This window comes from Talaromyces proteolyticus (assembly GCF_021365285.1).
Source record: "Talaromyces proteolyticus strain PMI_201 chromosome Unknown BGW36scaffold_6, whole genome shotgun sequence".
NCBI lineage: Eukaryota > Fungi > Ascomycota > Eurotiomycetes > Eurotiales > Trichocomaceae > Talaromyces > Talaromyces proteolyticus.
The window spans coordinates 14,254-40,349 of record NW_025764282.1 but is presented as its reverse complement, the minus strand read 5'-3'; the positions used below and the strand labels follow the sequence as shown (position 1 = coordinate 40,349).

The 26,096-nt window shown below is 47.9% G+C and overlaps 15 protein-coding genes across 15 annotated transcripts; 11 read left to right on the top strand and 4 right to left on the bottom strand.

Annotated features, from left to right (window-relative positions):
• Positions 1 to 409: 409 nt before the first annotated feature.
• BGW36DRAFT_396854 (uncharacterized protein) lies at positions 410 to 1,195 on the top strand (the record flags this gene model as incomplete). The annotated part of the gene is made up of 1 exon (XM_046218228.1): positions 410 to 1,195. The coding sequence occupies one exon, from the start codon at positions 410 to 412 to the stop codon at positions 1,193 to 1,195; it is 786 nt and encodes a 261-aa protein (XP_046071722.1).
• Positions 1,196 to 1,617: 422 nt separating this feature from the next.
• Positions 1,618 to 2,032, bottom strand: BGW36DRAFT_358835 (uncharacterized protein; the record flags this gene model as incomplete). The annotated part of the gene is made up of 2 exons (XM_046214010.1): positions 1,618 to 1,962; positions 2,012 to 2,032. 2 exons carry the CDS (start codon positions 2,030 to 2,032, stop codon positions 1,618 to 1,620), a joined length of 366 nt encoding a protein of 121 aa, XP_046071721.1.
• A 272-nt stretch (positions 2,033 to 2,304) lies between these two features.
• On the top strand, positions 2,305 to 3,516 carry BGW36DRAFT_319218 (ribosomal protein L17). The gene is made up of 2 exons (XM_046212610.1): positions 2,305 to 2,763; positions 2,868 to 3,516. The coding sequence occupies exons 1-2, from the start codon at positions 2,548 to 2,550 to the stop codon at positions 3,288 to 3,290; spliced, it is 639 nt and encodes a 212-aa protein (XP_046071720.1). The 5' UTR covers positions 2,305 to 2,547; the 3' UTR covers positions 3,291 to 3,516.
• A 1,050-nt stretch (positions 3,517 to 4,566) lies between these two features.
• On the top strand, positions 4,567 to 5,768 carry BGW36DRAFT_319215 (zinc knuckle-domain-containing protein). Its single transcript, XM_046212609.1, has 3 exons — positions 4,567 to 4,810; positions 4,860 to 4,995; positions 5,054 to 5,768. The coding sequence occupies exons 1-3, from the start codon at positions 4,726 to 4,728 to the stop codon at positions 5,703 to 5,705; spliced, it is 873 nt and encodes a 290-aa protein (XP_046071719.1). The 5' UTR covers positions 4,567 to 4,725; the 3' UTR covers positions 5,706 to 5,768.
• BGW36DRAFT_377779 (cwf18 pre-mRNA splicing factor-domain-containing protein) lies at positions 5,769 to 6,726 on the bottom strand. The gene has a single exon (XM_046216026.1). It carries the CDS (start codon positions 6,569 to 6,571, stop codon positions 5,972 to 5,974), a length of 600 nt encoding a protein of 199 aa, XP_046071718.1. The 5' UTR covers positions 6,572 to 6,726; the 3' UTR covers positions 5,769 to 5,971.
• Positions 6,727 to 6,798: 72 nt separating this feature from the next.
• BGW36DRAFT_377778 (uncharacterized protein) lies at positions 6,799 to 9,853 on the top strand. Its single transcript, XM_046216025.1, has 3 exons — positions 6,799 to 9,637; positions 9,694 to 9,774; positions 9,836 to 9,853. Exon 1 carries the CDS (start codon positions 6,891 to 6,893, stop codon positions 9,354 to 9,356), a length of 2,466 nt encoding a protein of 821 aa, XP_046071717.1. The 5' UTR covers positions 6,799 to 6,890; the 3' UTR covers positions 9,357 to 9,637; positions 9,694 to 9,774; positions 9,836 to 9,853.
• An 887-nt stretch (positions 9,854 to 10,740) lies between these two features.
• On the top strand, positions 10,741 to 11,341 carry BGW36DRAFT_396851 (putative transcription initiation factor TFIID subunit 13; the record flags this gene model as incomplete). The annotated part of the gene is made up of 2 exons (XM_046218227.1): positions 10,741 to 10,801; positions 10,881 to 11,341. The coding sequence occupies 2 exons, from the start codon at positions 10,741 to 10,743 to the stop codon at positions 11,339 to 11,341; spliced, it is 522 nt and encodes a 173-aa protein (XP_046071716.1).
• A 1,125-nt stretch (positions 11,342 to 12,466) lies between these two features.
• BGW36DRAFT_396850 (40S ribosomal protein S23) lies at positions 12,467 to 12,980 on the top strand (the record flags this gene model as incomplete). Its single annotated transcript, XM_046218226.1, has 2 exons — positions 12,467 to 12,725; positions 12,802 to 12,980. The coding sequence occupies 2 exons, from the start codon at positions 12,467 to 12,469 to the stop codon at positions 12,978 to 12,980; spliced, it is 438 nt and encodes a 145-aa protein (XP_046071715.1).
• Positions 12,981 to 13,360: 380 nt separating this feature from the next.
• On the bottom strand, positions 13,361 to 14,882 carry BGW36DRAFT_426990 (translation regulator GCD7; the record flags this gene model as incomplete). The annotated part of the gene is made up of 3 exons (XM_046220350.1): positions 13,361 to 13,433; positions 13,507 to 14,727; positions 14,785 to 14,882. The coding sequence occupies 3 exons, from the start codon at positions 14,880 to 14,882 to the stop codon at positions 13,361 to 13,363; spliced, it is 1,392 nt and encodes a 463-aa protein (XP_046071714.1).
• Positions 14,883 to 15,497: 615 nt separating this feature from the next.
• Positions 15,498 to 17,108, top strand: BGW36DRAFT_295811 (NIF domain protein; the record flags this gene model as incomplete). Its single annotated transcript, XM_046211212.1, has 2 exons — positions 15,498 to 16,911; positions 16,966 to 17,108. 2 exons carry the CDS (start codon positions 15,498 to 15,500, stop codon positions 17,106 to 17,108), a joined length of 1,557 nt encoding a protein of 518 aa, XP_046071713.1.
• Positions 17,109 to 17,344: 236 nt separating this feature from the next.
• On the bottom strand, positions 17,345 to 19,025 carry BGW36DRAFT_159333 (putative aminotransferase, class V). The gene is made up of 2 exons (XM_046209571.1): positions 18,718 to 19,025; positions 17,345 to 18,653 (listed from the first exon to the last, which is right to left on the bottom strand). Exons 1-2 carry the CDS (start codon positions 18,804 to 18,806, stop codon positions 17,582 to 17,584), a joined length of 1,161 nt encoding a protein of 386 aa, XP_046071712.1. The 5' UTR covers positions 18,807 to 19,025; the 3' UTR covers positions 17,345 to 17,581.
• BGW36DRAFT_159286 (uncharacterized protein) lies at positions 18,984 to 19,615 on the top strand. The gene has a single exon (XM_046209570.1). The coding sequence runs from the start codon at positions 19,246 to 19,248 to the stop codon at positions 19,561 to 19,563; it is 318 nt and encodes a 105-aa protein (XP_046071711.1). The 5' UTR covers positions 18,984 to 19,245; the 3' UTR covers positions 19,564 to 19,615.
• On the top strand, positions 19,421 to 20,820 carry BGW36DRAFT_377759 (putative vacuolar protein sorting 29). Its single transcript, XM_046216024.1, has 4 exons — positions 19,421 to 19,945; positions 20,015 to 20,029; positions 20,078 to 20,491; positions 20,541 to 20,820. The coding sequence occupies exons 1-4, from the start codon at positions 19,889 to 19,891 to the stop codon at positions 20,655 to 20,657; spliced, it is 603 nt and encodes a 200-aa protein (XP_046071710.1). The 5' UTR covers positions 19,421 to 19,888; the 3' UTR covers positions 20,658 to 20,820.
• Positions 20,821 to 21,274: 454 nt separating this feature from the next.
• BGW36DRAFT_159261 (uncharacterized protein) lies at positions 21,275 to 22,182 on the top strand. The gene is made up of 3 exons (XM_046209569.1): positions 21,275 to 21,360; positions 21,491 to 21,885; positions 21,946 to 22,182. The coding sequence occupies exons 2-3, from the start codon at positions 21,502 to 21,504 to the stop codon at positions 22,090 to 22,092; spliced, it is 531 nt and encodes a 176-aa protein (XP_046071709.1). The 5' UTR covers positions 21,275 to 21,360; positions 21,491 to 21,501; the 3' UTR covers positions 22,093 to 22,182.
• A 779-nt stretch (positions 22,183 to 22,961) lies between these two features.
• BGW36DRAFT_159204 (putative ubiquitin-protein ligase) lies at positions 22,962 to 26,058 on the top strand. Its single transcript, XM_046209567.1, has 9 exons — positions 22,962 to 23,111; positions 23,172 to 23,210; positions 23,270 to 23,375; positions 23,436 to 23,569; positions 23,625 to 24,867; positions 24,921 to 25,214; positions 25,270 to 25,407; positions 25,457 to 25,852; positions 25,906 to 26,058. The coding sequence occupies exons 1-9, from the start codon at positions 23,051 to 23,053 to the stop codon at positions 26,003 to 26,005; spliced, it is 2,511 nt and encodes an 836-aa protein (XP_046071708.1). The 5' UTR covers positions 22,962 to 23,050; the 3' UTR covers positions 26,006 to 26,058.
• Positions 26,059 to 26,096: the final 38 nt, after the last annotated feature.

Genomic DNA, 26,096 nt, shown 5'->3' with positions numbered 1-26,096 from the left:
GGACTATCGCCGCTATGCATGGCTACGGCCACAGGGCACGTGAATAAAATGAATGCCTGCACCCTAAGGCTGCAATCCAGCCTAAGCGATAGAGCGCTTAGGCCCTAAAGCTAAACCTAGATTATCCCCATCAGTGTTATATTTAGCGCGCTTTTTACTGCCATCGTTATAAGTGACCGACTGACCCTCACCGCCCTCGGGCGAGTTTATCGTATTAGTATTAGCCTAAAAATACATCCAATGAGAGAAGATTATAATGCTAAGATAATAAGACGCGACGACATCGAAGGGGATAACAACAATCTAACACACCGATAATGATATTATACGCTACATACCGCAGTTATAAAAGTTGAAATCATTTGACTGTCGCTGGATTAGCTTCGGTCGCGCAGCTAGTTCACGGACAATGTCTCTGTCCTCGAGACCCAAGCTTGTGTCGGCACAAAGCACTCAGCGCCAGCCACCACCATCGTTATTCCAAGGACCGCCTTCACACAATGCATCAAATATTTCACTACAGGTTGGGTTACTGCCTAACACTCAGGGCTCGGCGATGGCCCCGACAAGTGTCCTACATCGCCCGTCTGCTCACAGATCAACCTCATCCAGATATTCTGCCGTATCCTCAGATGGCAATAGGAGTCTATCACCCTTTTTGACGCGAACACGGTCACAGAGGGAGGTAGATAGCGCCGAAGTGTTATGGCAGGAAATGCAAAATACCTTGGCCGAAGTAGAATTGAGTGCTTTCAGAGGAGAGCATGTCTTTGGGGAGGAGCATTCGAAAGCTCTTGAAGAACTGCGCTTCAAGCAACTCAAACTAGCACAGGCTTGGACAAAAAGCGAGGTAGATGATGTTGAGGGAAGCCAAGAAGAATCCACCCAGGTAGAAAGCACAGATCAAAAACAAGGAACTCCGTCTGCCAAAGCAGCTGCCGCAACAACCACAGACAGCGCAGCTACATACCAGGCGCTCGAGGCAGAAACTGAGAAGGACCTACAACAAGCTCGGAGGAGACGCGATGCGAATGATTTATATTTTGACCGAGTTAACAATGGTGTATTGGATGTTGTTGCTAGTTTAGAGGAAGTTGCCGAGGCAATGCGCGAAGTTGAGCAAAGAAGCAAAGATATTTGGAATGACACTGCAAGCGAGAGCGCCCACACAATGATAACATCTACGAATGGGTGAAGATATCATCTACATCATTCTCAGGCTCCATACATAATATGCGCGAACGGGGACCTCGCTGTGAGGAGAATCCATCCGAACCATTGCCCCTCTGAAGTCAACAGTTTGAAAGTTTTCCTTTCGCTGACTTCCGGGATTTCAACAACGATGTGACGGCAGCAACTCGCCCATTTAGTCATTCTGAATTGCATACAACATGAGCTGCAAGCTGCTGCAGGGTCCATTTTCGGGATCCAGCGATATCAACGGCTTGGCGAATGCATCACAGTGAAACAGTCAAGAAAACAAAGTAGGTATCATCTGCCAGGCGCCATTGCTCATGATCGCGAGGCATATATCTATAAAGAAACCCAAATTCATCTCAACGATATATCCCCTGTAGAAATGAGGTAGTTTCGAAATCAATGAAACCCAGATATAAATTATTCTCGTTTCAGCAATCTTGTTATAGTTTTGAACCCTTCTGCTGCAGAGTGACTAACGTCATTCCAGCGGAGATTCAATGCTTTTGTAGCCAACGTTTCCATTTCTTTATTCCACTGATGCTTCAACAATTCCTCTGCAGAGGGTTTCTTCGGCTTTGGAGCAATTGAATCTTTACTTGGAGTTTCTGGCGCAAAGCTGCGATAGTAAGCACCGAGTGGAGCAGCAAGTTCATTCAAGATTTCAACTTGTTCGCGAATGGCGTCTCGTTGCTGTATTCGTGTCGAGCGATGAACTTGGACGCTGATGTAGAGAACGGAAGCTGTCAATGTGAAACCGCTGAACTGCTGGGTGTTAGAGGCGTAATTCGCCAATGGAAAATTTGATACATACAAGGCCTGTCATGAATCCCATTTTGAGGCAGATGTTAAATGTATAAGATGTTGTTGGAATCGTTCACTGAAGTTGGAGTAGATCATGCGACTTCTTCTGGTTCTGTCTGACAGCCTGTGGAGCGGCAACAGCCACTACTATTGATACTCCGGCATACTTTTAAGTTTGATAAATTAATGATTTCTGAATGGGAAGCGTAATGAAGACGGTATGGTGAGCAGGGTTTGAAATTGTCCAGCTGTGTCACGGTAAATCGGATTGAGATGTGGAAACCAAGGACAGCTTCTGATTGGCTAGGAATAACAAGCAAGACCGCCAGAAGTTGAACATCACGAGAACAATTCAAGAAACAACTTTCTGCAAAACACTCATCAAAATTTCGCGGTGACACAGAGCAACTCAACACTCTGAAAATACAGCGGCAATATCTGCTGTCCTTTAGACGGTCATTTTGCGCTCGATTCAGCCATCGTCATTAGAGAATTGGGCCACGGCCTTTTTTTCTGTCTCAATTCATCCCGATAAACCGCAACACAATGGCTGGTGGTGCAGGTAAATACCGCCATCTCAGCCGCGACTCTGCCCACAGACAAGCGCTTTTACGGAATCTCGTCACTTCTCTTTTCAAGCATGAATCCATCACCACCACATGGCCCAAGGCCAAAGAAGCCCAACGCCTTGCCGAAAAGCTCATTACGCTAGGCAAGAAAAACACCGAAGCGAGTCGAAGGAGGGCAATCCAGATATTCTACGTATGTTGTTTACTATACGCTCCTTAAACTTCCCTGATTAAGTGCAGTTTTCTGTGCAAAAAAAAATAGTCTGATTGTGTTTGACTGACGGCTCAACCCTTTAGACTCCCCATGAGATCATTCCCAAACTCTTTGGACCCCTTCGAGAACGTTATGCAGACAGACCAGGTGGATACACACGGGTTCTACGTGTCGAGCCCAAGAAGGACGACCAAGCCCCCAGCGCAATCTTAGAACTAGTTGATGGACCAAAGGACATGAGATTTGCCCTTGCAGCGAGGACAGTGGCCCGAGAGCGCGAACAAGGCTTGCAAACACTGGCTGAATTCACCCAACTCAATGTGAAAAAGGTTACCCAGTTCCGGAAAGATGGCGTCGAGGCTCTGGAGCGGGAAATCGAGAGACTAAATTTGGAGAAGCAAAGGAAGGAAGAAGGGGAGGCAGAAGGGGGGAAGAGGCAAGTGATAAGAGGCCCAGAAAATGAATATAAATTCACTGCGATGGATGGTGTGAATGTACATGTATAATTAAGGCGCAATAGCATTGGACTTTCTATTGTATCAAGTGTATTATATCAAGGGACTATATTCATCTATAACGCTGAAGCTGTGTACCGCATGCAAACGTTCAATTTTGCATGTAGTAGGTAGAAAAGTAGAATCCCTCAGACGGCTATTGAAATGATATTTGATACTGAAGTTCCATGGAATTGATACATGCACGCGGGAAAACTTTTATGGAACCAAATGATCTACTAGTTTAAAAGTTATCAATTGTCAAGAAGGATACCATTCACATAATGGTATGGTTTATAAGCTTTTACTATGCGTTACCCTAACTTGTCGTAGTAATTCTCATTGACCTGTTGTAGCTGGCTTCCAAACTAACGCCAGTATGCAGGGCTTCCCTAACGTGTTACAACATAACCAGAATGCACCAGTAGACGCTATTGACCGGGCTCACCAAACCTGCAACAGGCATAGAATACGCCATGATATATCCATACCAGACCGCAAATCCGTACTGAAACAATTTAGAGACGAGGTAAAGCAATAATCTTTAATTTAACTTTGGAAAATCCCCTCCCCTCCCCCCCGGGATACAACCAAAGGTCTGTTGCTTGGCTCTGATGGGTGTTGTTCGCGTAGTGATGTGCCGGTATGGGAGCATTTCGAGTGTTGACATCATGTTCATTGCATAAAAATTTGCCGCTTCCAGACCCTCTCTACAACTTTCTGAAGCTCCTGCAGGAATATAGAAAGTCTGTTTCTATACCATTATTGACCTGATGACCAATAATGTTACTGAACGGTATAATCAATTTGGGAAACAACAGTCACGTTGTTTTGACAATAGATGTTGAAATCCTCCATACAAGTTGCGTAATCAAGTGCATTTCGGGTACGAACAGAGTATGTTCGAGGACATAGTTCCCAGCATTTAATGGTGATCTTTGGGGTGGTTCGGTTGATATCCAGAGTAATGACTGTCTGATCAGTTGAACCCCGGGTCTCTAACCATCCTCTAGCATCAATCTTTAGCTATTGCGAGGCTTGGCTTATGTCGAACTTTTAACCGCCATACTAAAAAGGGTGCAACCCTTACTTAGTAAGGATGTTAGTTGTATTATAGTCACATGTTTTTTCTGACAATTTGTGAGGAAGTTCAAAGCAGCGGTTTGTTCTGTGTGGGGTTTAGGCTGCGACGCCGCCCTGCGCTTGCCGCGCGGGTACGGCCGGTCGCTCGCTCTTTATTGGCCGAGGGACCGACAGCCGCTTTATCTCCATTCTCTCTCCATTCTCACTCTGCGGCATTGCTAATCCCTGGCAATATTAATTAATGGTTCTACTTCCGGTGTCACGAAGTTACTGTGTATAGTCTATCGTCTCGTGACTACTTTATAATCAAAATTTCAGAAAATCTGAAGGGTCTTTTTCCTACCGTCAATCCTTCTTCGATCCTATGAATAGATATAGAAACGTGGCTGGGCAGCGCGGCCCGTCCAAGGCGACTGCCTCGACTCTATGCCAGAAGTGTCTAAAACGAGATATGTACTTTCATTCGCATATGTGGTGACTTCAGCTGACTCCAAGCACGGCACTACAGCTATGAATGCAAGGCAACAACGCAAGAGCGACCCTATATATCAAGACCCTCACGTACACAGCAACTACAAAATCCAGATCTGGTTCCGAAGTTGACCAACGACGCTCCAAAATTCCCAGACCAAACGTATGGATTTCACTGCCCTTCTGTGTGTACAGCAAGCTAATCGCAATATATTGCACAGAAATGGTCTTGCAGATGAGATTTTAGCAAAGCGCGATCAAGAACGTGGTAGAAAGAGAGATTTTGACCAAGACAATGATCTTGTTCTAGGAAGCAAAGACCAGTCGCCAAAGAGAGCGCGATCCGCATCAATTTCGTCGATTTCTGTGTCTACAATATCTACCGGGCGTTCTCGTTCCCGGTCACCAAAATATCGGCGTCGAGACGACTCACCGAGTTATAAAGCCCGAGAACGATCGCCGTTGTCATCTAAGAAATCACGTCGGCGGAAAAGAGAACATAGCTTTAGCTCTTCACATGATTCCAATTTGTCTATTTCGCCTGAGAGAAATCAATCGCGAAATTTAGATCGCGGGGTTGAGCGAAATATTCGAAGAAAGCGACGTGAGTCTAGCCCACACGAAAGGGGCAGGCAAAGAGAGTCATCTATGCGTGGAAGCTGGAGAGGTAAATCGCAAAGTCAGAGTCAGGAAAGAAGCCGCATCGCAAGGGAGCGACGGTCAATGACACCAGGCGAACCATCTCAGACAAGGGCCAATTTTGGTGGCAAGAAGGCAGAGTCACAAGCAGACTTTTCAAGACGGCGAGCACGTAGCTTGAGTCCATTCAGCAAACGATTGGCCCTCACTCAAGCCATGAATATGGGGAGATAATGTATATACATGTGTAATTATTATATTATATAGCTTTTATTGCAAGCTTCCTTGGTGATCCAATTCAGTGCAATTATGGCTTTACTGGCTTTTAGAAATTTTGGTTCTATGAAATTGTGTGCGGAAACGTGACCACTGTCCTATTTCTGACAAGTACATGGTGTTCAAAACGCCTTTCCTAATCACCCAGCTTAATCAAACTCTCCCTAACGCCGAATTTTAATACATGCAAACCGTCATATAACCTTCTTCGCAGGGTATCAGAGTTATATTGTTTCGTCATCCTCATTATCAGCTTCCTGTTCGCGAACATGAATACTCTCCACCAGCGCCTCTCCTTCAATGCCAACTTCTTCACCCTCTTCCCCAGTACCCTTGGGTCGCGGATTCTCTCGCCCTGCACGCTGAGCATTTTCAATTCGTTGTCGTACTAGCCTGGCAATTGCATTTTCCGTTCTGACATTCAACACCCTAGTCTTTTCATCCAGATAACGTCTCAAGTCCCAATTCGGTTTTTTCGGCTGGAGTTTGAATAAATCAATAGGTTGGTCAACCTCTTCGTCTAATTTGGCTTGCTCAGTAGCTGTCTTGGCTATTTCCGAAGCCTGTTGTTCCAAGGTAATTTGGCCGTCTGTAGGAGCTTGTTCAAACCCCAGCTTTGGGCCGCGTGTCTCTGAATCATAGTTTCTGCCGGACAAATAGGTTCTTGTAGTATCGTCTGCTTCCTTTGCTATTTCTTTATCGCTTGCTGTGGCTTCGGCCAGTGGCTCGGGTTCGGGTTGCTTTCTCTTCAGAGCAGCGAGCTTAGCGAGCCTCGCCTTGCGCTCAGTAGATGCGGCTTCGAGGGTAGCGTTTGTTGACGACATCGCCCGTTCGGATAGAAAATTGCGGAATAACAGCTTTACCTGTGCGGTTGATGTCGATATATTAAACCGTTCACCGCCAGGATATAACTAGAATTAAACGCCGCAAAGTATATCAACCGGAATTCTTGTCGGAACAAAGTAGTGGAGACCAAGATATTTCTTCGCCGACGCGGTTCAGCCACAGCGCCGGAAGCACTAGCCACATCCCGACATTTATTTCTCTGCTCAACTTCTTAACGTTTCCCAATCTCAACGGTTGATCTACGTCTATATTGACGGCGGAAGTCTTCTAGCGGCATTCCCCCTCCCAAATCTCTGGATGCCGAAATATACTAATCCCGTGGCATGCTGTAAATTGACAGCTCAGCTTTCACTCTCCGGCATTCGCTCGAGAGCATCGGCGCAAGGATGGAATCTGAAAAAACGAGCAGGAGAAAATGCCGCAAACACACTACATGCCACTCGAGTAACCTCCCGATTTTCTAGAGGCGCCAATGTTAGAGACAACTTTGGACCGCAATCCCGTTGCCTGCACGATGTTGGAAGACGATTAATCCATAGTGGCTCTCTCCCGGAGTCAGATCCTGATCCGGGTTTCTTTCACCAAGACTCTACAAAGGCTCCCGGAAAACGGCGCGTGGTGTTGACTCATTTTACACCTATATACGAGGAGAAAGAATGGGGGCAGAGGGGTAAAAAGCATCTTGGGCGCCGTCCAAAAGCACAAAAATCAAAACTCGAGAAAAGTAGACAGTACGTACTGTCAAATTTCAAACCAATTCAGTCTTCCAGTGAGAAGGAATATGTGTCATCAACCAGTGTACCCAAACGTGTCAAGGCAGCGATTAAACGCGCTCAATCATCTTTGAAGGCTCAAGGCCGGGTTCTCAGTCGTGAAGCATTCGACTTCGATATCAATATTCGAGTCTCCTCCATGTTCCCATACACAGGAACCCCAGAATGGTGGACAACTTCATGCCGAGAACTCTTTATGGCGAAAACGGATAAACACGAGCATACGTGGAAGATGCCTGAAAAAACCGAAAGATTCACATTTGGATTGATAGATACGATCAAGGGGGAGAATATCCAGAGCTTTAAAACCGCTTGGGAAAGCCTGAACAATACTACTAAACAAGCTCAGTGGCCCTTGATAGCCCTTTGGTTGCTTCGAGAGATGCCCTGCAAACTCCCAGACTTTCTGATGGCTACCAACTCTAAACCCTATCCTCTATTTTCGATGGTTAGCGATTGTATGTCGTATATTCGCACCTTTCATAGCAAAGATGTTGATCCAGATTCATTTCGCGCTGCCATTTTAACGTGTATGGGCCCGGACAGATGGCCAGTTGCCGTTCTGCCTCAACGTGGAGTGAGAAGGTATGCTAGGGCAGCAGGGGTGGAAAAAGCACAGGAAGCCTTCGAAATACTACGCTCACGAGAATACCAGTTGTCTGCTGCCACACTACTTTGCTTTATGAATATATTCACCCAAGCCGAGAATGTCGACAAAGCGCTAGAATGTCTTCGCATGGTTCACGCAATGGATTCTCAGTCGAAAATACTTGGCACGGAAGACGTAATACGCCATTGTTGCAAACTCCTTCAGCTTGACAGCGTCGTTGAGGAGGATGGTGTGCGAAATTTCAAGATTTTACCTCAGTTACTGGAGCTAGGTGTCAATCCAACCCTTGAGATGATGAACGTGGTGTTAGCCAACGCTTTCGCGACTGGGGATCCATATTTAGGCCTTGATATGTTGAACTATATGAAAGATCGAGGCATGGAGCTGGATTCCTATACTTACTGCACACTACTCAGTGATGCTGTTGCTCGATCCGATCGAAGTCGAATCGAAAGTCTCATGCAAGAAATCTACCCCCGGGAAGAGTTAAGGAATGAACCACATGTTGCAAGCAAGATTCTCCATGCCCACTTCATTTTCGGGGCTGAGAATATTGACATGAAAAGCGATTCATCTAGAGTATTCATGGACATGCTCGAACTTTACTGCCGCTGCTATGATCCTACCCCTCTGAAAGATTTACAAATAATTCCGCCGCACTTTAACAATGTCGACATTGAATGCGACACCCAGCCGTCGTCACATGCCTTATTCTTAATACTTGCGACATATCTCAGGTGCAACACCGATCCAATCCGCGTAATGCGCCTTTATCGAAAATTTCGCGAACTTGCCTCCCAGCAACATCCTGTGATTTCTCCGTTGGTTCAGTACCCTCATCTTTTTAACGAGTTTATCTTATCGTTTCGTCACCACAGCTCAGATTTGCGACACTGTGTTTCCATTGTGGAGGACATGCTCCGGCCAGTTCCCGAGTCAATCACCGTTGCAGGCCCTCGAATAACTCCCGCAAAGCCAAACGTTTGGACATGGAATACACTTTTGAGCGTGCTCAACATCAAGAAGCAGCCCAATGGAATAAAAGTGATCCAAGGCATGATGGAACGACACGGGGTGAAACCTGACATGGTGACATGGAACACAATTATATATGGCACTGCGACAAGGCAAGACATGATATCCACGGCTTTTGCTATTAGGAAAATGGAATCCGAAGGCTTCACCCCCGACTCGGATACGCTCAGGGCGTTACGATATGCAAGGGACCCAGAAAAGCTTCACGCTGCTTTTGACAAACTCAATGACGAAGACCGAGAACTTTCGAGACGAGAGAACGAGGTTCTTGAACAAGAAAACGAGGAGCTTCTAGACAAAGGTCTCCAACGTCTGGCGATTGCTGGTAAAACGGCGAACACATGAGATACCCTTTTGACATTTGTGTAAGAGTTCTAGTATATAATTACAGAGGCCCGGTCTCTTTCTTATTTTATTTGTCTCAATATTTTTATTAACCTCGCCACTTGATCAATTTATGGGTAATATTAATACCCTTTCATATCCATTCGTCGTTGGGCAAGAGTTCCGAGAAAAATTTCGGGATATACTTGTCTTCGTAGCTAGTCATGATATAGTTGACATTCCCAAACTAAACGCTTTATTTTGCACAATTCGTAAACTCAGTCATCGATGAATACCGAAATCTAATCGCGAAAGGAATTAGCGAGCTGCAACGGTACAAGGCGACTTGAAAGCTTACCGCCATAACCACACAGCATATACTTATATATGGGCTGAGCCTTTCTCCTATTCTAGCACATTTCCAGAATATGCCAAAAAACCTTTTGGCAGTCATAAAAATCAGCATTTTCCTTGTGCCATTTGTGTCATTCACGCCACATACCCATGTTGATTGCGATCCATGATACCGGGCATGATTGAATGGGCATAGGCGCTTGTGCAGATTATAAGGAGGAAAACCAGAAGCAGTGACTGGAAATTAAATAGAGCAGACTGTACAAATGATATTAGCCAGTGAAAGCAAGCTGACTAGTCTGGCGCAGCGCAGCGCAGATGACAGTGCCGAGAGTCTGGTGCCTATATGAACACACACAATGCCACTTACCATCCTGGCGTCTCCTCTCTGTTATCTTCCTTTTGTGTCACAGTTGATGTCTTTTTCTTCCTGACAAAGGTCTTTGAGGCCAACACAAGAGGTTTTGAAGGTGAGTGTCCTCTTTTTGCAATGTTGAAGTTGTTGCTTTTAAGGCTAGACGGCACTAACCAGTAAATGGTTAACAGCGCGGCTAGGCTAACAAATAAGCAGATGCCTTATCAGCAGCCTACCCACAATGCTGGACCTAGCCGCCCTCCTGCCTCAGGCAGTGAGATTGAGCTCTTCGCATTTCTTTTGAATGAGCTTTCGAATGATGATGATTTTCAGCAATTCCCTGCCGTCCATCATCCAGAATTCACTGCAAAGCATCCAGCGTCTGGCAGTGTGATCCATGGACTATCCATAGAACAGCAGTATTCGCCATCGACTGCGTTTAATCTCCCCATTCGGAACCTCAATCCCAACGCCGTTGACATCGACCGCTCTGCCTTAAACCCGTTGCACCTCCCAATCCGAGGCGCGCCATCGAACACTTTTCTTCCTGACACCGCTCATAGTGCTGCAAACGTCGGTCAGGCAGTACTTCCAGGATATTACACCCCAGATCCCGAAACTGGAGGGCCACCAACACCCGAGGAAGTTGCTGCGATTCCTACTTCTTCCAAAACACCTCGTAACAAGAAAGCAACCATGGCTGAACCACGTGCTCGTGTTGCCCGTCACAAGGGACAAATGAACTTTGCTAGCGACTGTAGGTCTCCTGCCCTTCTCAAGCTAGGTCATCGAACTGGATAAGTTTGAATTTCCTATACTAACGCTGACCACGATAGTACGAGCTCTACTTTCTGGCTACGGTGATCGCGATGCTCACCCTTACTGTCCTCAGGGACCATTACCCGAAACTGTGCGTGTCCTTGACGAAATGGTCACCGACTTCATCTTGGAAATGTGCCACCAAGCAGCTTCCTGTGCACACTACGCTCGGCGCCAGAAAATCAAAGTCGACGACTTTCGCTTCGCTCTGCGTCGCGACCCCATCAAACTTGGCCGTGTGCAGGAACTGTTGCGGATGGATCGTGAGCTGAAAGACGCCCGCAAGATCTTCGACCAGGATGATGACCAGGTGACCACTGGCAAAAAGGCGGTCGAGGACTTGGACGTCAGTGTTGATGAAACCGAGGGAACTACTGCTGCTGGCAAAAAGTCTAAGGGGAAAGGCAAGCGGGTTGCTCGTCGTGGCTCTGATGCTACCGAGGACACTGTTTCCAAGAAGCGCAGGGTCAACGCTTAGAGTTGTTTCTAAACTCTGGGATAAGGTGTCGTTTTCCTGTCTTAGTTGAAACCCCCTTAATTTCGTAAGTCTTGCAAAACCAGGTGTTTTATCTCGACTGCATATGATGGAGGGATTTGTTACATAGTTTACGATAGCATCATGTGGCTGGCGTTTGGCAGAAATTGGCGTTGAGCAAACATAAGGTGTTTTCTACGGCGCTGGCTAGCTCTTCAATGCGAATTTGTCTTTACACTCTACAAGGTACATTATTCTTGCAAAGCAGGGTAAAAGTAATACGTGTCACATAATAAGCATATGTGACTTTACCTCGTCAATCTCGCCGATGTATCAATGTTCATTTTGGTCCTAACAGCTTATATGCCCGATATAATAGTTAACGCATTTTTTAATGATTCGATGTGGTATAACTTTCAATATTATGTACATGTCGAGAGGGTATCCGACGTCAATTCGAGTATCGACTTTAATTCTAACATCAAAATTGATATTAACTTCTTCACTCAGATCCCCGTCCATTCATTCATCCATGCAGGCAGAAAGACATGTCTACACAAAAAATCAAGCAGTCTTAAGAAGTATGACTCATCTGCACGTTGTCAGCCGCGAATTTGCGCAAAGAACTTCATATTGGGAGACCCGCCATCTTCATCATCATAACAAGTAATAGGAGATTTGTCAAGGAAGGTGATTTGATCTGGAATGACTTTCTTAAAACAAGAAATTTCTTGATATATACAATATCGCATATGACAGATGTTGGGATATACAAGGTAAGGGCCGCCACTGAGGTTGTCCCGACGCTAACCTGTTCGGGCGTTGGCGGCCCGCACTTCGCTTAGAGCACAAATCCACATTTTCACCTCCCGCCTAAGGCCAGGGCTATCGCCGACAAAGCTGGATTCGACTTCGACTTTCGACAATCAACCACCAGCCATCAGGCAATATCCATCTAGTCGGTACGTCCACTCCCGCAAACTGATCTGCTTCATCTCGCACTTTCATCCAGATAACCTTCACATTTGGCCGTCCACTTGAACAGTCTCGAGCTTGCTTCAATGTGTGGATTTGTTCCTCTAACTTTCTCTCTCTCTCTTGCAGAATTATCACGGAAATACCGCCAAGATGGGTAAGGGAAAGCCTCGTGGTTTGAACGCCGCCCGCAAGTTGAAGGACCACCGTCGTGACCAGCGATGGGCCGATTTGTCCTTCAAGAAGCGCCTGCTCGGCACTGCCTACAAGTCCTCTCCGTTCGGTGGCTCTTCTCACGCCAAGGGAATCGTCCTTGAGAAGGTCGGTGTTGAGGCCAAGCAGCCCAACTCTGCCATCCGGAAGTGCGTCAAGGTGCAGTTGATCAAGAACGGCAAGAAGGTTACTGCTTTCGGTACGTTTTCCTTACCAGACGTCGAAAATGGATATTCCAAGAGCTTGTCGAGAGCAAAGCTAATGTGGTTGTATAGTTCCTAACGACGGTTGTCTCAACTTTGTCGACGAGAACGACGAGGTTCTTCTCGCTGGTTTCGGTCGTAAGGGCAAGGCTAAGGGTGATATTCCTGGTGTTCGTTTCAAGGTCGTCAAGGTTTCCGGTGTCGGTCTGTCTGCTCTGTGGAAGGAGAAGAAGGAGAAACCCCGTTCATAAATAACGAATGTGCGGGTGACGGTGCTATGGGCCGGTGTGGGAAGTGGTAGAACGGCCTCGACGATTTTAATGTGGATGGGTTTTTCACGATCTATACCTGTTCTCGAAAATACCATGATGTGCCAGGAATTCAAACTTTGAGTGTGCGGGGTCATTATTATGGACAAAGTGATAAAATACGGCGTCATAACTTTTTTTAAAGGAGGTTTGAAATATTCTTTATTTCTTAGACGAAACCGCTATTTCATTCCTGAAACGGCTACTGCTGTTTATCCTGCACAAAAATATATGAATTTTCATTTCAATTCTCATGATTCTATCGTAGATGCATTCCACTTGTACTCCATGCGATATGATTCAACTAACATGCCATTCATATTTTAAAAAGTAATATCCTCTTTCCGATAATGATCTGAAACAATACGGTAAAGATACGATGGTGCATGACCTCCCCTGTAAAGTTGAATAGGTTAGATCTAGCTCTTACACTCACAAATTAGAGTTGTAAAGGATGGGAATGACTCACAAGTTGGTGATGTAAAGATCTACCAGCTCGGCTGGTACGTAGTCGTATAGCGGGTTGTCAACATCAACTTTGTCGACCAAGTCACCATCTTCATAAGGAATCACATTGCTCGGGTCCCCGTACTCAATGAGAGACTCCGTATCAAATGGATAAACGGGGCTCAATTTGTAAACACCGCTGACAACCACAACAGGGGTTTGATGAACCTTGGCTGCTCTAGCAATCACTCTCGTGCCAGCGGCAGCGACCAAACCACCGTTAGCCAGGACTGAGTGGGTTCCAAGGATTACTTTGTTAACTCGAGACATAATAGCGAATACAGCTGAGTCGGGAATAAGTATGACTGTGATTCCCAACGCCGTCAATGGCTTCTGAAACGATTCCACGTTTAGGTGTTCTTCGTCGTTTTCGGCATTTCCACTAACCCGTGAGTGGGTCGCATCATGGTCGTTTGGGTAGGACTCTGCATGAATGACTGTAAACTTGCGTTTTGACGCAGCTTTAAGTAGGAATTTTTGAACCGTGGCCGAGGATGTGTAGGTCAAGATGACTTCGTTCGAGTGAATATGCTCCAAAGCGTATCCCGCAATCTGGTCATCGACTTGACCTAGTTCGTCGATGATTTCGCCAATTCCGTCCAGGACTTCGGCCCGGACGTCTCTGTGTTGACCTTGTGCTTGAAATCTGCCTGATGGAGAGGCGGTACCTGGTGAGCTCGGCTGCGGTGACCCTATTTCTGGATGCTGAAGAAGACTGAACATCGATATCACAGGTGGTCCTTGTACTGAAGGGGAAGAAGATAGAGGAGGGCGGGAAGATGAGCGTTCAGATCCTTCTTGACGAAGGTACGACAGATCCTTGTCGTGTACGGGAATTATATGATCGTCACCAAAACCAGCGTGGGAGCGGGGAGGTGAATGGCTTTCGGCGCCATGGGGCGTGTGTGGACGACTGTCAGAGCCAGCTTCGCTGGCCATGAAGAAATCTGCATCCCTCTCATCCTCTGCCTCATCCCGAATCAGTCCCAGCACACGCCTAACGATATTCCCCACAACCAATTCCCTAGGCTGAGCGATCATCAAGCGCCTGCCTACACTCTGGACTCGCTCTATTAATCTTGCGGCATCGGTAGTTCGAAAGGCAGAAACGACTCGTAGAAGGAGATAGGCAGTAGCTATGGCACATGACCGTGACAGACGAATTTGTCGTCGTTTTAACAGACTATTTTTGTTAGTTTCAGTTCTGAGATGGTTTAAATATTTGTCAAAGGTTTCTCACGAGACTAAATTATCGATAGATGTCTCGATCGGTGTAGTTTTCAGCGACTTGAGGAATGATGACAGCCCTGGGGTCAGGGCCGCAGAATTCGAGACCATGTCCTGTAAAAAAAGTGTCCCGCAGATTATTCTGATAGTGTAGTTTCGTGGTAGGATGAGAGTAAGGATCCTGCAAATTCTACAGCAAAATGCTGGCCAAAGACTTTTAGAATACAGACAAGTGTTCTGAGCCAATACCTCGGCGTGGTGGTGTGCCCCTCAACCCAGCAAGTTCTGCGGCGCCGGACGACTTGTGGGAGTAGAAAGTCCGAGCTTGCAGGCTAACGCAACACAAACACATGCCTTGGCCCCAAGGCTCCCCACATCGCCGTCATCCGACCTCGCGCCTAGCACTGCACGACAGTCGACCAGCCAGCCAGCCAGCCAGCAGGCCAACAGCACAATACCTCCTCTTTCCATTTGATAGACTGACCAGCAGCCCCTCTCGTTCTCTCCCGCCTTCCCCCCCTCTCCTCCCGATACTGTCGATACTTACAGGTGTGATCCCACAAGGAACGTCGGGCCTGTCTGCATCGTCGGCGACTTATGCAGGGTGGTCAGCTGGCGCGTTGAGGTTGGTTCTTCGTGCATGTTTGCGCTGTATGATGCTAACAGTAGCCGTTGGGTAGAGAGCTACCTCGACATATCAGTCGTCCTCATGGCCGTTGCTAGAAGATGAACTCCCTAAATTTCCTATCCGCGCGAGTGATAGGCCAGACGAATTCTCCTCTTCGCAATCGCTCCCATTCGCAAAGCGATGTGTCTCAATCGGCTGTGCGCAGTAGCCTAGCGAATTCTCGCTCGTATAGCGAACAGCAATTACACCGCGGATTCCCGGTAGGCGAGAGAGAAAAGGATGACCACGAGATCTTGACATCAGACTTCTCCACTGATGGGACGGTAGAATTCAACGAGAAGACACCGCTTCTATATGAGCTACAAAAGGCCGGCGCATCGCAAACACCAAACCGGCTTCTTCTGGTTTCCCTGCGGATATTCGATGCTATCACTGGTGCTATCAAGGTCATTCTTTCCACGATAGCTGCCCCGGGTATCTATATTGCCCGTGGTTTTCAGGATGACGATGGATACTACTCGCCTATAGTTCCCTTTCGCAAGGTCCGTCGATTGATGGGCGTTCGCAATACGGATGGCGAGAAACACTTGAGGAAGTCATCGTCTACAGGCAGCAAGGGAGAATCTGGCAATAGACGGAACGGCTCTTCCAGGAAGCCTCGACACTCGCCATCACGGTCATCAATGTCAACGTCCGAATCTGACGGAGAACCTCCAACATCAAGCTCATCCAGTACCGCAGGACCCCGTCATACACGATCTAAATCCTATGATAGTGACTTCAACACTGATGATAACACGCCTAGAAGATCTATACGAATCAAATTGCACAATGAAGACGCCTTACAGCGAGAGAAAAAACGATCTCATAGCACAGATATTCGTCAAAGTTTGAAGACCGATGGCCCTCCCACACCAACAGTTCTCGCAGCAGAAAGTTTAAAGTCACCCATCTCCTCGTCCTCTCACCATAAACTCACGAAATACCCTCATGCCCCCGCTCCTCCACGCCCTCTAGTTCCACTTCGCCAGCCGTCATACTCAGTGCGAGCCAGCGGCCGCAGAGCACCTCAGAAGACACTTGTCCTCGATCTAGACGAGACTCTTATCCACTCTTTAGCGAAAGGCGGCCGAATGTCCAGCGGTCATATGGTAGAAGTCAAACTGGCCGCTCCCTTTCCCGCAACCTCTCCGCAAGGAGAAGCTCCCACTAATCTTGGCCCTCAACATCCTATTCTGTACTATGTACATAAACGACCGCACTGTGATGAATTCTTAAGGAAGGTCTGCAAGTGGTATAAGCTAGTTGTTTTCACAGCCAGCGTGCAAGAATACGCCGATCCAGTCATTGACTGGCTCGAGCAAGAGCGCAAGTTTTTTCAAGCCCGGTATTATCGACAGCACTGCACGTTCCGTAATGGGGCTTTCATCAAGGACTTGAGCTCGGTAGAGCCTGATTTGAGCAAAGTCATGATATTGGACAACAGTCCAATGAGCTACATCTTCCATGAGGGTGAGTACAGACTACTAATGCCACACAAAGATTATTTTTCTGACATTGCCACAGATAATGCCATTCCTATCGAAGGCTGGATTAGTGACCCCACCGACAGCGGGCTGCTCAGTCTAATTCCTTTACTTGAAGCTCTTCAATATGTCACCGATGTACGCGCATTCTTAGCGCTCCGAAGAGGTGAAGCGGAATCATAAAGCCCGGAACCCGCTCCGCCTCCCTCTACATTCTACATCCAGTGTACCTAGTAAAATAGAGGAATTTGGCCAAAAAAGAAGTCTCTGACAGTTTCCAATCTTCGGCATGTAGAAGGGAGTATAAATCTCACTGAGGAGGACGATTCATGCCTTCCAATTGTTTTGTTGTAGACGCATTTCTACTTCTTTTATCAAGCGATCATCATACCCATTCTTGTGCTTTTTTGATGTACTTTTGTGTGTTTTGAATGTTTGCATTATTTGCATGATATTATAGCCAGAAATATGCATTGTTTGATCTCTCTTCTTTAACTTTTCGTCGACCTTTCTACGATCGTAGTAATTACACGTATTCAGACCTATTCATTGTATGGAAAAGAGGATAGAATTCTTCATCTACTTTTCCCACCCATAGTGCGAACCTTACGTCTATATACAAGTGAATTTTCTAGTCCGAAAGCTTCAAGCTTAAGTTAGATGCCCTTGGCTTTCTTAGCCTCAGCATAGGCTTCCTTCAATGCAACAATCGCATTATCGATATCCTTACGGTTAGGGTCTGTGACGCTAACACCCATATGTCCGAAACGAATGTACAATGGTGCAATCTCTTTATGCAGACCGCCTGCAAAGACAACGCCGCGCTTCAATAGCCCTGGCAGGATATCAGGCGCCACCAGGCCCTCCGGTAGTCGAATAGCTGTCATGGCATGGGCCTGGTTCTCGGGCTTCGTGGCGAGCTGTGTCAAGCCCAACTCGGCAACAGCAGCCTTCACTTTATCCGACGTTTTGGTGTGGATGGCAAACCGCTCGGAGACGGGCCGTTCGGTGATCTTGCTGAGAGACGTGTGCAGGGCGTGGATCAGCTGTGTGGGCGGCGTGGCAAAGTACGAGGGCTTCCCGGCCTCGTAGTTCTGCATGATCGGCTGCCAATTGGCGATCGAGGCGTAATATGAACCCGGCGGGGTTTTACGGGTCTTAAAGACGTTGATGGCGCGGCTAGACAGCATCAGGATGCTGAGCCCCGGCGGACAGCCAATGGCCTTTTGGCTGGCGGTCAACACTACATCGAGACCCCAGGCATCGAAGTCGATCTCTTCACAGCCCACGCTGCACACGCCGTCCACGACGACCAGCGTGCCCGGGCTGACGCGGTGGACCAGCTCCGAAATAGCCTTGATGTCGCTCAGCACGCCAGTCGAGGTGTCGACGTGGGTGATGGTGATTAGTTTGTAGGGTTTGAGCTTGAGGGCTGCCTCGATGTCGGCGAGCGAGGGCTGTTCTCCAATGGGGGCTTTGAGTTGGGTTGCACGCGCGCCATATGTCTCTAGTGCAGCGGCAAATGAATCGCCAAAGTATCCCGTGTGAAGCACCAAGGCGTCTTCGCCTTTCTCGATCAGATTGCTAGCAACAAGATCCCACCCTAGCGTTCCACTTCCCGAGATGATAAAGGGCTGTGAAGCTGGGTCGGTCGTCTGGAAGAGCTTCCGCAGCAGGGTCAGGGTTTCGCCGAATGTCTTGACAAAGGCCGGGCCAACATGACTCTCGCTGAGATGGTCAGTATCCTTATCATGATATGTATGCCTCGAGTGATTTGGGAAGATGTGCTCACGCATAATGGGACATGGAGTTCAGGACGGCATCGTCGAATTCGATGGGCCCTGGGATGAGCAGGGTGTTATGGACGGCTTGGGAAGACATCTTGCGTTGGATGCTGAGAGCAGGCTCGGCGATTGGGGGCAGGGGCCGTTCGATGGGCTTATATTCCAGGTCGTCGGGCTCGACGGACTGTCTCTCGGACGAGAAGGGCGTGTTCAGCGCGGGCAGCGGCAGACGCTGGTCGAAATGCCTGGAGATGAGCGAGAGGCGGGCATGGGCACTTGCATTGCCCCGCTCGGTCCGTGACGCCAGAGTGAGCTGCCAGTTCTCGCGGCCGTCTTTGGCCGCGGGGTCAGTAGACGATTTTCACGTGGTGATCCGATTAGAGCCGATAGTTATACGGTACTAGTACGCGCACCAGCAGGTGAGGAGGAGTATATCAGCGTCAATTCTGTCACTGAGATATTTGGTCGTGACAGAGACTCTCTATTCGGGGGACACTCGATGCTATGTCCGATTGTTCACTGCAATTGATGCGATTATGTATCCCTTACTCCTGAGAATTCAATTCCTGGCCTTGCCGCTTTCTCTCTCGGTCTGGCCGAGCGACATCGGCTACTGTGCCGAGTACGTATCCGTATATGCCCTCACGCAATCTTGTATAGTATACATGTTGAATCTTCAGGAACTACATTATGTATATAATTTACATAGTTGGAAAGTAACTATGAAATTGCCATATGTACATTTCAATGGCCATCTTCTCCGAGAAGCCGGCATTATACGGTCACGTGATACGACTCCCGGCATCATCACGGCCGGCTCCGAATGCGTCTTGCCGGCCATTATCGTGGAGTGAATAGAATAATAACGGATTCTCATTCGTAATTACACGTACGGGTATTGATACTCACTGTGGAGCACGTCTTCAAGAGACCTGTGCATAGTATGTACGGTAGACTCGAGACTGGACAGTGGAGAGCCATATCTTATCTCCCGCGCTAACCCGATACGGGCAATTATAGGGCTCAGGGCTTCCTGCACGGGCTCCATAGTACGGCTGCTGAGGCTTACTGCTAAAGGCTACTACTGGAGCTACTCGCATGTAGACAACAAGCTCCCTACCATAGCCCTGCCATCTCTTTGCTTGGGATGGGTCAGTGAGCATTAGTCTCGAGACCAAGATGACCTCGCGTCTGGTGCTGGTCATTGGCGACCTCTTTATCCCCGACAGAGCTCCAGTATGATCCCCGCACGCGCTGTCGTCACTGCAGGCACCGATTGCTAACCACCATCACCACCCATCATAGGATCTCCCTGCACGAGTAAGAAAACAATGCACCAAAAACCTGCGCCATCCTAATATCCAATAGTTCAAGAAACTCCTCACCCCTGGAAAGATCGGCCAGATACTCTGCCTAGGCAACCTGACCGACCGCGAAACCTTTGAGTTCTTCCGCCAGATCGCCCCCGACTTACAGCTTGTCAAGGGTGACTATGATGTCGACTCACCCAACCTTCCTCTATCCAAAGTAGTGACTCATGGGAGCCTCCGTATCGGGTTTACGCATGGCCACACCATCATCCCACCGGGCGACGCCGATGCCCTGCTGATCGCAGCTCGTCAGATGGACGTGGATGTTTTGTTATGGGGCGGCACGCATCGTTTTGAAGCGTTTGAGATGGAAGGGCGCTTTTTTATTAACCCTGGGAGTGCCACAGGCGCCTTCACCGCGGGCTACTTCCCGGATGGCCAGGAACCGGTACCGAGCTTTTGTTTGATGGATGTGAGTTGACTCGCTCTTTGACTTCCACGTCGTCGCTAAGTGTTCTTAGGTCCAAGGAGATGTGCTTGTTCTTTACGTATACCAACTGAAAACCGATGCCAATGGGGCTGAAACAGTTGCCGTTGAAAAGGTGTCATTCCGCAAGCAAGGCGTTGCGGCGTCTTGAGACACGCTGCTTATGATAATTATTTCTGTAATGATACGCACTAGAGATATCTCGAATCATGACTTCGCGAAATTTTTGGCCACTAGCCTAGTGGATTGTAGCATTGTTATTATTTCAGGGTACAGAGAGATGCTTGAATGACATCAGTATAGACCATGTTTAACTCGGTTCGCTTTGTTTCAACTCGACTCCTTGTAGCACATTATAGAACTGCTGTGGCGAACAGACAAAACATAAAAAGAAGCGTTAAAATATCTCGAACGGCCTGCCAGTCAATACAAATCCGTTGACTCTATTAGCATATATAACATTTGAAAGCAACATCATTGATGGGCCGTAATCGACTAACCCAAAGCAGCGGACATTAGCGGCTTGAGGTGCCAGAAGAATATTGTTTGTTCCGCCTCGCAGACAATATCAATCATTCACAGCCTGCAACAAGGCACGCCGGTTTCTAATCTCACTAGCGCATAAAATAAGACTCGCCTATCTTTCGCATTCCATTGTTTTGTCGATTTGAAACCCCCTCTTTCGCCTGGAAACGCCACCGAAGACCCTACCGAGCCTACAGAACTTCTGATCGCCATTATTCTTTTTTGATTGCAAGCACAAAAAGTGCATTCCGACTGTCAATATGGCCACCGAGGCAACGAATATTCCTGACGAGCACTTACCGGCTCACGAAGAAGGCGCCGATGATGAAGTATGCCGACTGCCAATCTCGTTCTGTCAAGCTTCGAAGCCATGTATACTATGCATACACGGCTCCTTTATACAATTGAAGTTGGATTAGTTTCTACACCTACTACCAGCTAACTTTTGCCTATAGGAAGAAATCGCCGCGATGAAAAAACGAGTAGCCGAGATGGAATCCGAGGCGGCCAAGTTGCGCGAAATGCAGGAAACGCTGGACGCGCAGTCAGAAGGGCTGCAGGAGGATAAAGAGGACATTGATGCTCGTAGTATATTCGTGGGCAATGTCGACTACGGCGCTTCTCCAGAAGAAATCCAGGCACACTTTCAGAGCTGCGGCTCGATCAACCGCGTTACGATTCTGTTAGATAAATTTTCTGGCCATCCTAAAGGGTTCGTACCAGTTTTGTCTTCTCGTGCTTGGAGTTTGCTCATCGGTGAGAATAGATACGCTTATGTTGAGTTTGCGGAACCGAGTCTTGTTGCACAGGCCTTGGTTTTGAATGAAAGTGTTTTTCGTGGACGCAACTTGAAGGTGCGTCATATATCCTCCTCAATATAAACCGCACGTACAGCCATACTAACACGTCTATAGGTAACACCGAAACGCACCAACCTTCCAGGCATGGCCCGAGGTCGCGGCCGAGGACGCGGCCGTGGCTTTGGCCGGGGAGGATTCAACCCTCGAGGTGGATATCGGGGCGGATATCGTGGTCGGGGCCGTGGGTTTTCTCCTTACTAGATACCCCTGGTATGGCACAGAGCCGAAGGAGAAGGAGTTATTTTCATCATATTTACAATCCAAGTCATCCTTGTTATGAGTTTTGGTCGAGGGTTCGGAGTTGAGGATGTATGATAGTATCTACCTACCGTGGGCCAGGTTGATGGGGGAAATAAAATAGGTAATTTGTTTTATATACATCAATTGATATACATGTACTGGCAATCTGGTTCTGGGCTGAAGGAGAGCACTACTGCGACAATGGCATGAATTCCTGCTATGTAGTCACGATGGCTGCAAATATGTCGCTTTAGAGAACATGTACTGCTCCATTTTGATCCCAATATGTCATTATATGCATCAATGGTCAGAACAGTACATATGTGCAGCATGCACGTAGTAAAAACATAGTAGAGTAGCGGGGTTGTCCGAAAACCAGCATGGGTCATAGGCAGCCAGTAGCCTGAACTGGACGCAGTAGATAACGTCTCAGCATTTAATAGACATGCCATAGAACAGCGTACTATTCCAGATGACATAGACTCTTAAGATGATACACATGTAACTGGAGGTTGACCGCCGGCCGAGACTCCCAGTAAGCGCTGGGCCAGCCCCTCCCCGCCGGTCATTGGTCAGCCCGCTCACGTCAAGCCTGCTCAGCCCCAACCTCGACCATCAAATACAGTGTACAGCCCTTATTAACAGTGCCTGGTCCTAAACGTCAGCAACTCCCCATCAAGGCGGCATTCTCTCCCCCTAGAAGAGGCGAGAAGACACCAAGACCGAGACTCCTGTCCTGATCCCCCCGGGTGGTCCTCTCTTCCGTCGTCGCCAACTCCCTGCAGTGGATGTGCTAAGCGTCGTCACCTCGCCCGGCTATTCGGTCGCATCCCGCTGCCTATAAGCCTTGAATTCATCGAAGAATGGGTTCCAATCTGCCTGCGTGAGTGCTGCCGATGAGGAGACCGGAGCTTGCTCGATGGAATACACCGTGCTAACCAGTCGCTCTGTCTGCAGCCAGCCAAACCTGAGGCTTACAAGTGCGTCGCCCATCTCCCGCTCCTCTTAAGAATGCTTCCTAGGACTAACCCCCACGACAGTTATCGCTGCTGACGGGTTATATAAACGCGATGTCTTCAGTACGAAATGCTGCTTCCGGCCAGTCTGCTTTGTAATAGGTCTGATTATAATGGTTTAGGATTTCCCGACCCTTTTGCGGTTGCCACAATCGGCGGTGAGCAGACGCACACGACCTCTGTGATAAGGAAAACTTTGAATCCGTATTGGAACGAGACCTTCGATTTGTAGGTTGTATCCTTTCACGCTTGCATTACACTCTAACCTGCGGTTCTTTTTGCCTATAGAAAGGTCAACGAGGACAGTATTCTGGCCATCCAGATATTCGACCAGAAGAAGTTTAAGAAGAAGGATCAAGGGTTCCTCGGCGTGATCAATGTGCGAATTGGCGATGTGATTGACCTCCAGATGGGAGGTGATGGTAATTTATGCTGTGACATTTACAATATAGATTTCACTAACACTGATACTGTTAGAAATGCTCACCCGTGATTTGAAGAAATCGAATGACAATCTTGTCGTACACGGCAAACTCATTATTAACCTGTCTACTAATCTTACTGCGCAAACCCCCAGTCAGAATGGTGTACACAGACCTCAACCGCATTCTTTGGGTACGTCGGGGACAGTTCCGCACATACAAACCTCGTCTTCGTCTCAAGGTGCAAGTCTTGTAGACGGTCCAAGTGCATCTCCAGTCGCCGCGAATTCAACGTCATCGTTTACTCCTACGCGAGCCTCTTCGGGGGCTCGCCCTACAAGCGGATTATCAGCCGCCAACGGTGCTGCGCAGCCTCAGCCTAATGGACAAACCGCGCAGGGCTCCAGAACAAATCTGAGTTCCTTTGAAGACAACTTGGGTCGACTGCCTGCAGGATGGGAGCGACGGGAAGATAATCTCGGAAGAACATACTACGTGGATCATAACACGAGGACTACGACCTGGAACCGGCCGTCAGCTAACTATAATGAAAGCGCCCAGCGGTCACAAAGAGAGGCGAATATGCAAATGGAACGTCGAGCCCATCAAAGTCGAATGCTACCAGAGGACCGCACTGGTGCCAGCTCCCCTAACTTGCAAGAAGGCCAGCAAGCAACTACTCCACCTGCAGGTGGAAGCAGCAGTGCCCAGAATGCTGCAAGCGCTGCCAACGCCGTTTCGATGGCTGCTACGGGAGTGACAACTGCGGGCACAGGTGAACTCCCAGCTGGTTGGGAGCAGAGGACAACCCCGGAGGGCCGACCCTACTTCGTGGATCATAACACCCGCACTACCACCTGGGTCGATCCCCGGCGACAGCATTACATTCGTGTATATGGGCAAAATGCCGGTGGAGGGAACACCACTTTCCAGCAACAAACTGTTTCGCAATTGGGACCTTTGCCTAGTGGGTGGGAAATGAGACTAACTAATACTGCTCGCGTTTATTTCGTGGACCACAACACCAAGACCACTACATGGGATGATCCCCGACTACCCTCGTCCCTGGATCAGGGTGTGCCTCAGTATAAGCGTGACTTCCGTCGCAAGCTTATTTACTTCCGCTCGCAACCGGCCTTGCGAATCATGTCTGGCCAGTGCCACATCAAAGTTCGTCGTAGTAACATTTTCGAAGATTCGTATGCAGAAATCATGCGCCAGAGTGCTTCTGATCTCAAGAAGCGTCTGATGATTAAATTCGATGGGGAGGACGGCTTGGATTATGGTGGCCTCTCACGGTAGGATATCCATAAAATTGACCTGGTAGTATCTATTACTAATTTTTGTCCAGGGAGTACTTTTTCCTTCTTTCTCACGAAATGTTTAACCCCTTTTATTGCCTTTTTGAATACTCCGCACACGACAATTACACTCTTCAAATAAACCCCCATTCCGGCATCAACCCCGAGCATTTGAACTACTTCAAATTCATCGGACGCGTTGTTGGGCTCGCCATTTTCCACCGACGCTTTCTGGATTCTTTCTTCATTGGCGCATTCTATAAAATGATGCTTAGGAAGAAGGTCACACTCCAGGATATGGAGGGTGTAGATGAGGATTTCCATCGCAATCTGTCGTGGACGCTGTAAGTTCCCCCTCCTTTTTTTTAAGGGTTGAAAGTGTATTAATGACCTGTTCAGTGAAAACGACATTGAGGGTATCGTCGAACTCACGTTTTCTATTGATGATGAGAAGTTTGGTGAACGAGATACCATTGACTTGATACCCAATGGAAGAAACATTCCCGTCACCGACGAGAACAAAGGGAAATACGTCGAGTACGTACAAAATTCGGAAAGTGTAGAGACCATTTACTGATTATCACAGGCTTGTTACGGAATGGAAGATCCAGAAACGCGTTGAGCAACAATTCAACGCCTTCATCTCCGGTTTCAACGAACTCATTCCCCAGGACCTGGTGAATGTGTTTGACGAGCGAGAACTAGAGTTGCTGATTGGTGGTATTGCCGATATTGACGTTGACGACTGGAAGAAACACACAGATTACCGCGGATACCAAGAATCCGACGAGGTCATTCAAAACTTTTGGAAGATTATTCGAAGTTGGGACGCAGAACAAAAATCCCGCTTGCTTCAGTTTGCTACCGGTACCTCTCGTATTCCGGTCAACGGTTTCAAGGATTTGCAGGGTTCCGACGGCCCAAGGCGATTTACCATTGAGAAGTCCGGAGATCCTGTAGCTCTTCCAAAGTCTCATACTTGGTAAGCTGTCAATTTCTCATCAATCATATTCTTCTTACTAATGTTTATACTAGCTTCAATCGCCTCGATCTTCCACCTTATAAGTCCCACGAAGCCTTGCAGCAGAAACTGTCCATAGCCGTTGAAGAAACATTAGGTTTTGGCCAGGAGTAGAGTTGAGCAGTATAAAAGATAGCAAGAACCGTGAGTCTGCGAAGAAAAGAGAAAAGAGAGAGAGAGAGAAAGAGCATGTGAAAACGAGACG

Bases quoted from the DNA above. Each gene is read 5' to 3' on its own strand.
- BGW36DRAFT_319218 (XM_046212610.1), top strand. From the start codon at position 2,548: ATGGCTGGTGGTGCAGGTAAATACCGCCATCTCAGCCGCGACTCTGCC. The intron at 2,764-2,867 runs GTATGTTGTTTA...TCAACCCTTTAG, and splicing joins GGGCAATCCAGATATTCTAC to ACTCCCCATGAGATCATTCC.
- BGW36DRAFT_319215 (XM_046212609.1), top strand. From the start codon at position 4,726: ATGAATAGATATAGAAACGTGGCTGGGCAGCGCGGCCCGTCCAAGGCG. The intron at 4,811-4,859 runs ATATGTACTTTC...GACTCCAAGCAC, and splicing joins CCAGAAGTGTCTAAAACGAG to GGCACTACAGCTATGAATGC. The intron at 4,996-5,053 runs GTATGGATTTCA...TATATTGCACAG, and splicing joins CCAAAATTCCCAGACCAAAC to AAATGGTCTTGCAGATGAGA.
- BGW36DRAFT_377779 (XM_046216026.1), bottom strand. From the start codon at position 6,571: ATGTCGTCAACAAACGCTACCCTCGAAGCCGCATCTACTGAGCGCAAG.
- BGW36DRAFT_377778 (XM_046216025.1), top strand. From the start codon at position 6,891: ATGCCGAAATATACTAATCCCGTGGCATGCTGTAAATTGACAGCTCAG.
- BGW36DRAFT_159333 (XM_046209571.1), bottom strand. From the start codon at position 18,806: ATGTCTTCCCAAGCCGTCCATAACACCCTGCTCATCCCAGGGCCCATC. The intron at 18,654-18,717 runs GTGAGCACATCT...TGACCATCTCAG, and splicing joins AACTCCATGTCCCATTATGC to CGAGAGTCATGTTGGCCCGG.
- BGW36DRAFT_159286 (XM_046209570.1), top strand. From the start codon at position 19,246: ATGTATCCCTTACTCCTGAGAATTCAATTCCTGGCCTTGCCGCTTTCT.
- BGW36DRAFT_377759 (XM_046216024.1), top strand. From the start codon at position 19,889: ATGACCTCGCGTCTGGTGCTGGTCATTGGCGACCTCTTTATCCCCGAC. The intron at 20,492-20,540 runs GTGAGTTGACTC...AAGTGTTCTTAG, and splicing joins CGAGCTTTTGTTTGATGGAT to GTCCAAGGAGATGTGCTTGT.
- BGW36DRAFT_159261 (XM_046209569.1), top strand. From the start codon at position 21,502: ATGAAAAAACGAGTAGCCGAGATGGAATCCGAGGCGGCCAAGTTGCGC. The intron at 21,886-21,945 runs GTGCGTCATATA...ACACGTCTATAG, and splicing joins TTCGTGGACGCAACTTGAAG to GTAACACCGAAACGCACCAA.
- BGW36DRAFT_159204 (XM_046209567.1), top strand. From the start codon at position 23,051: ATGGAATACACCGTGCTAACCAGTCGCTCTGTCTGCAGCCAGCCAAAC. The intron at 23,211-23,269 runs GTACGAAATGCT...ATAATGGTTTAG, and splicing joins ATATAAACGCGATGTCTTCA to GATTTCCCGACCCTTTTGCG. The intron at 23,376-23,435 runs GTAGGTTGTATC...TTTTGCCTATAG, and splicing joins TGGAACGAGACCTTCGATTT to AAAGGTCAACGAGGACAGTA.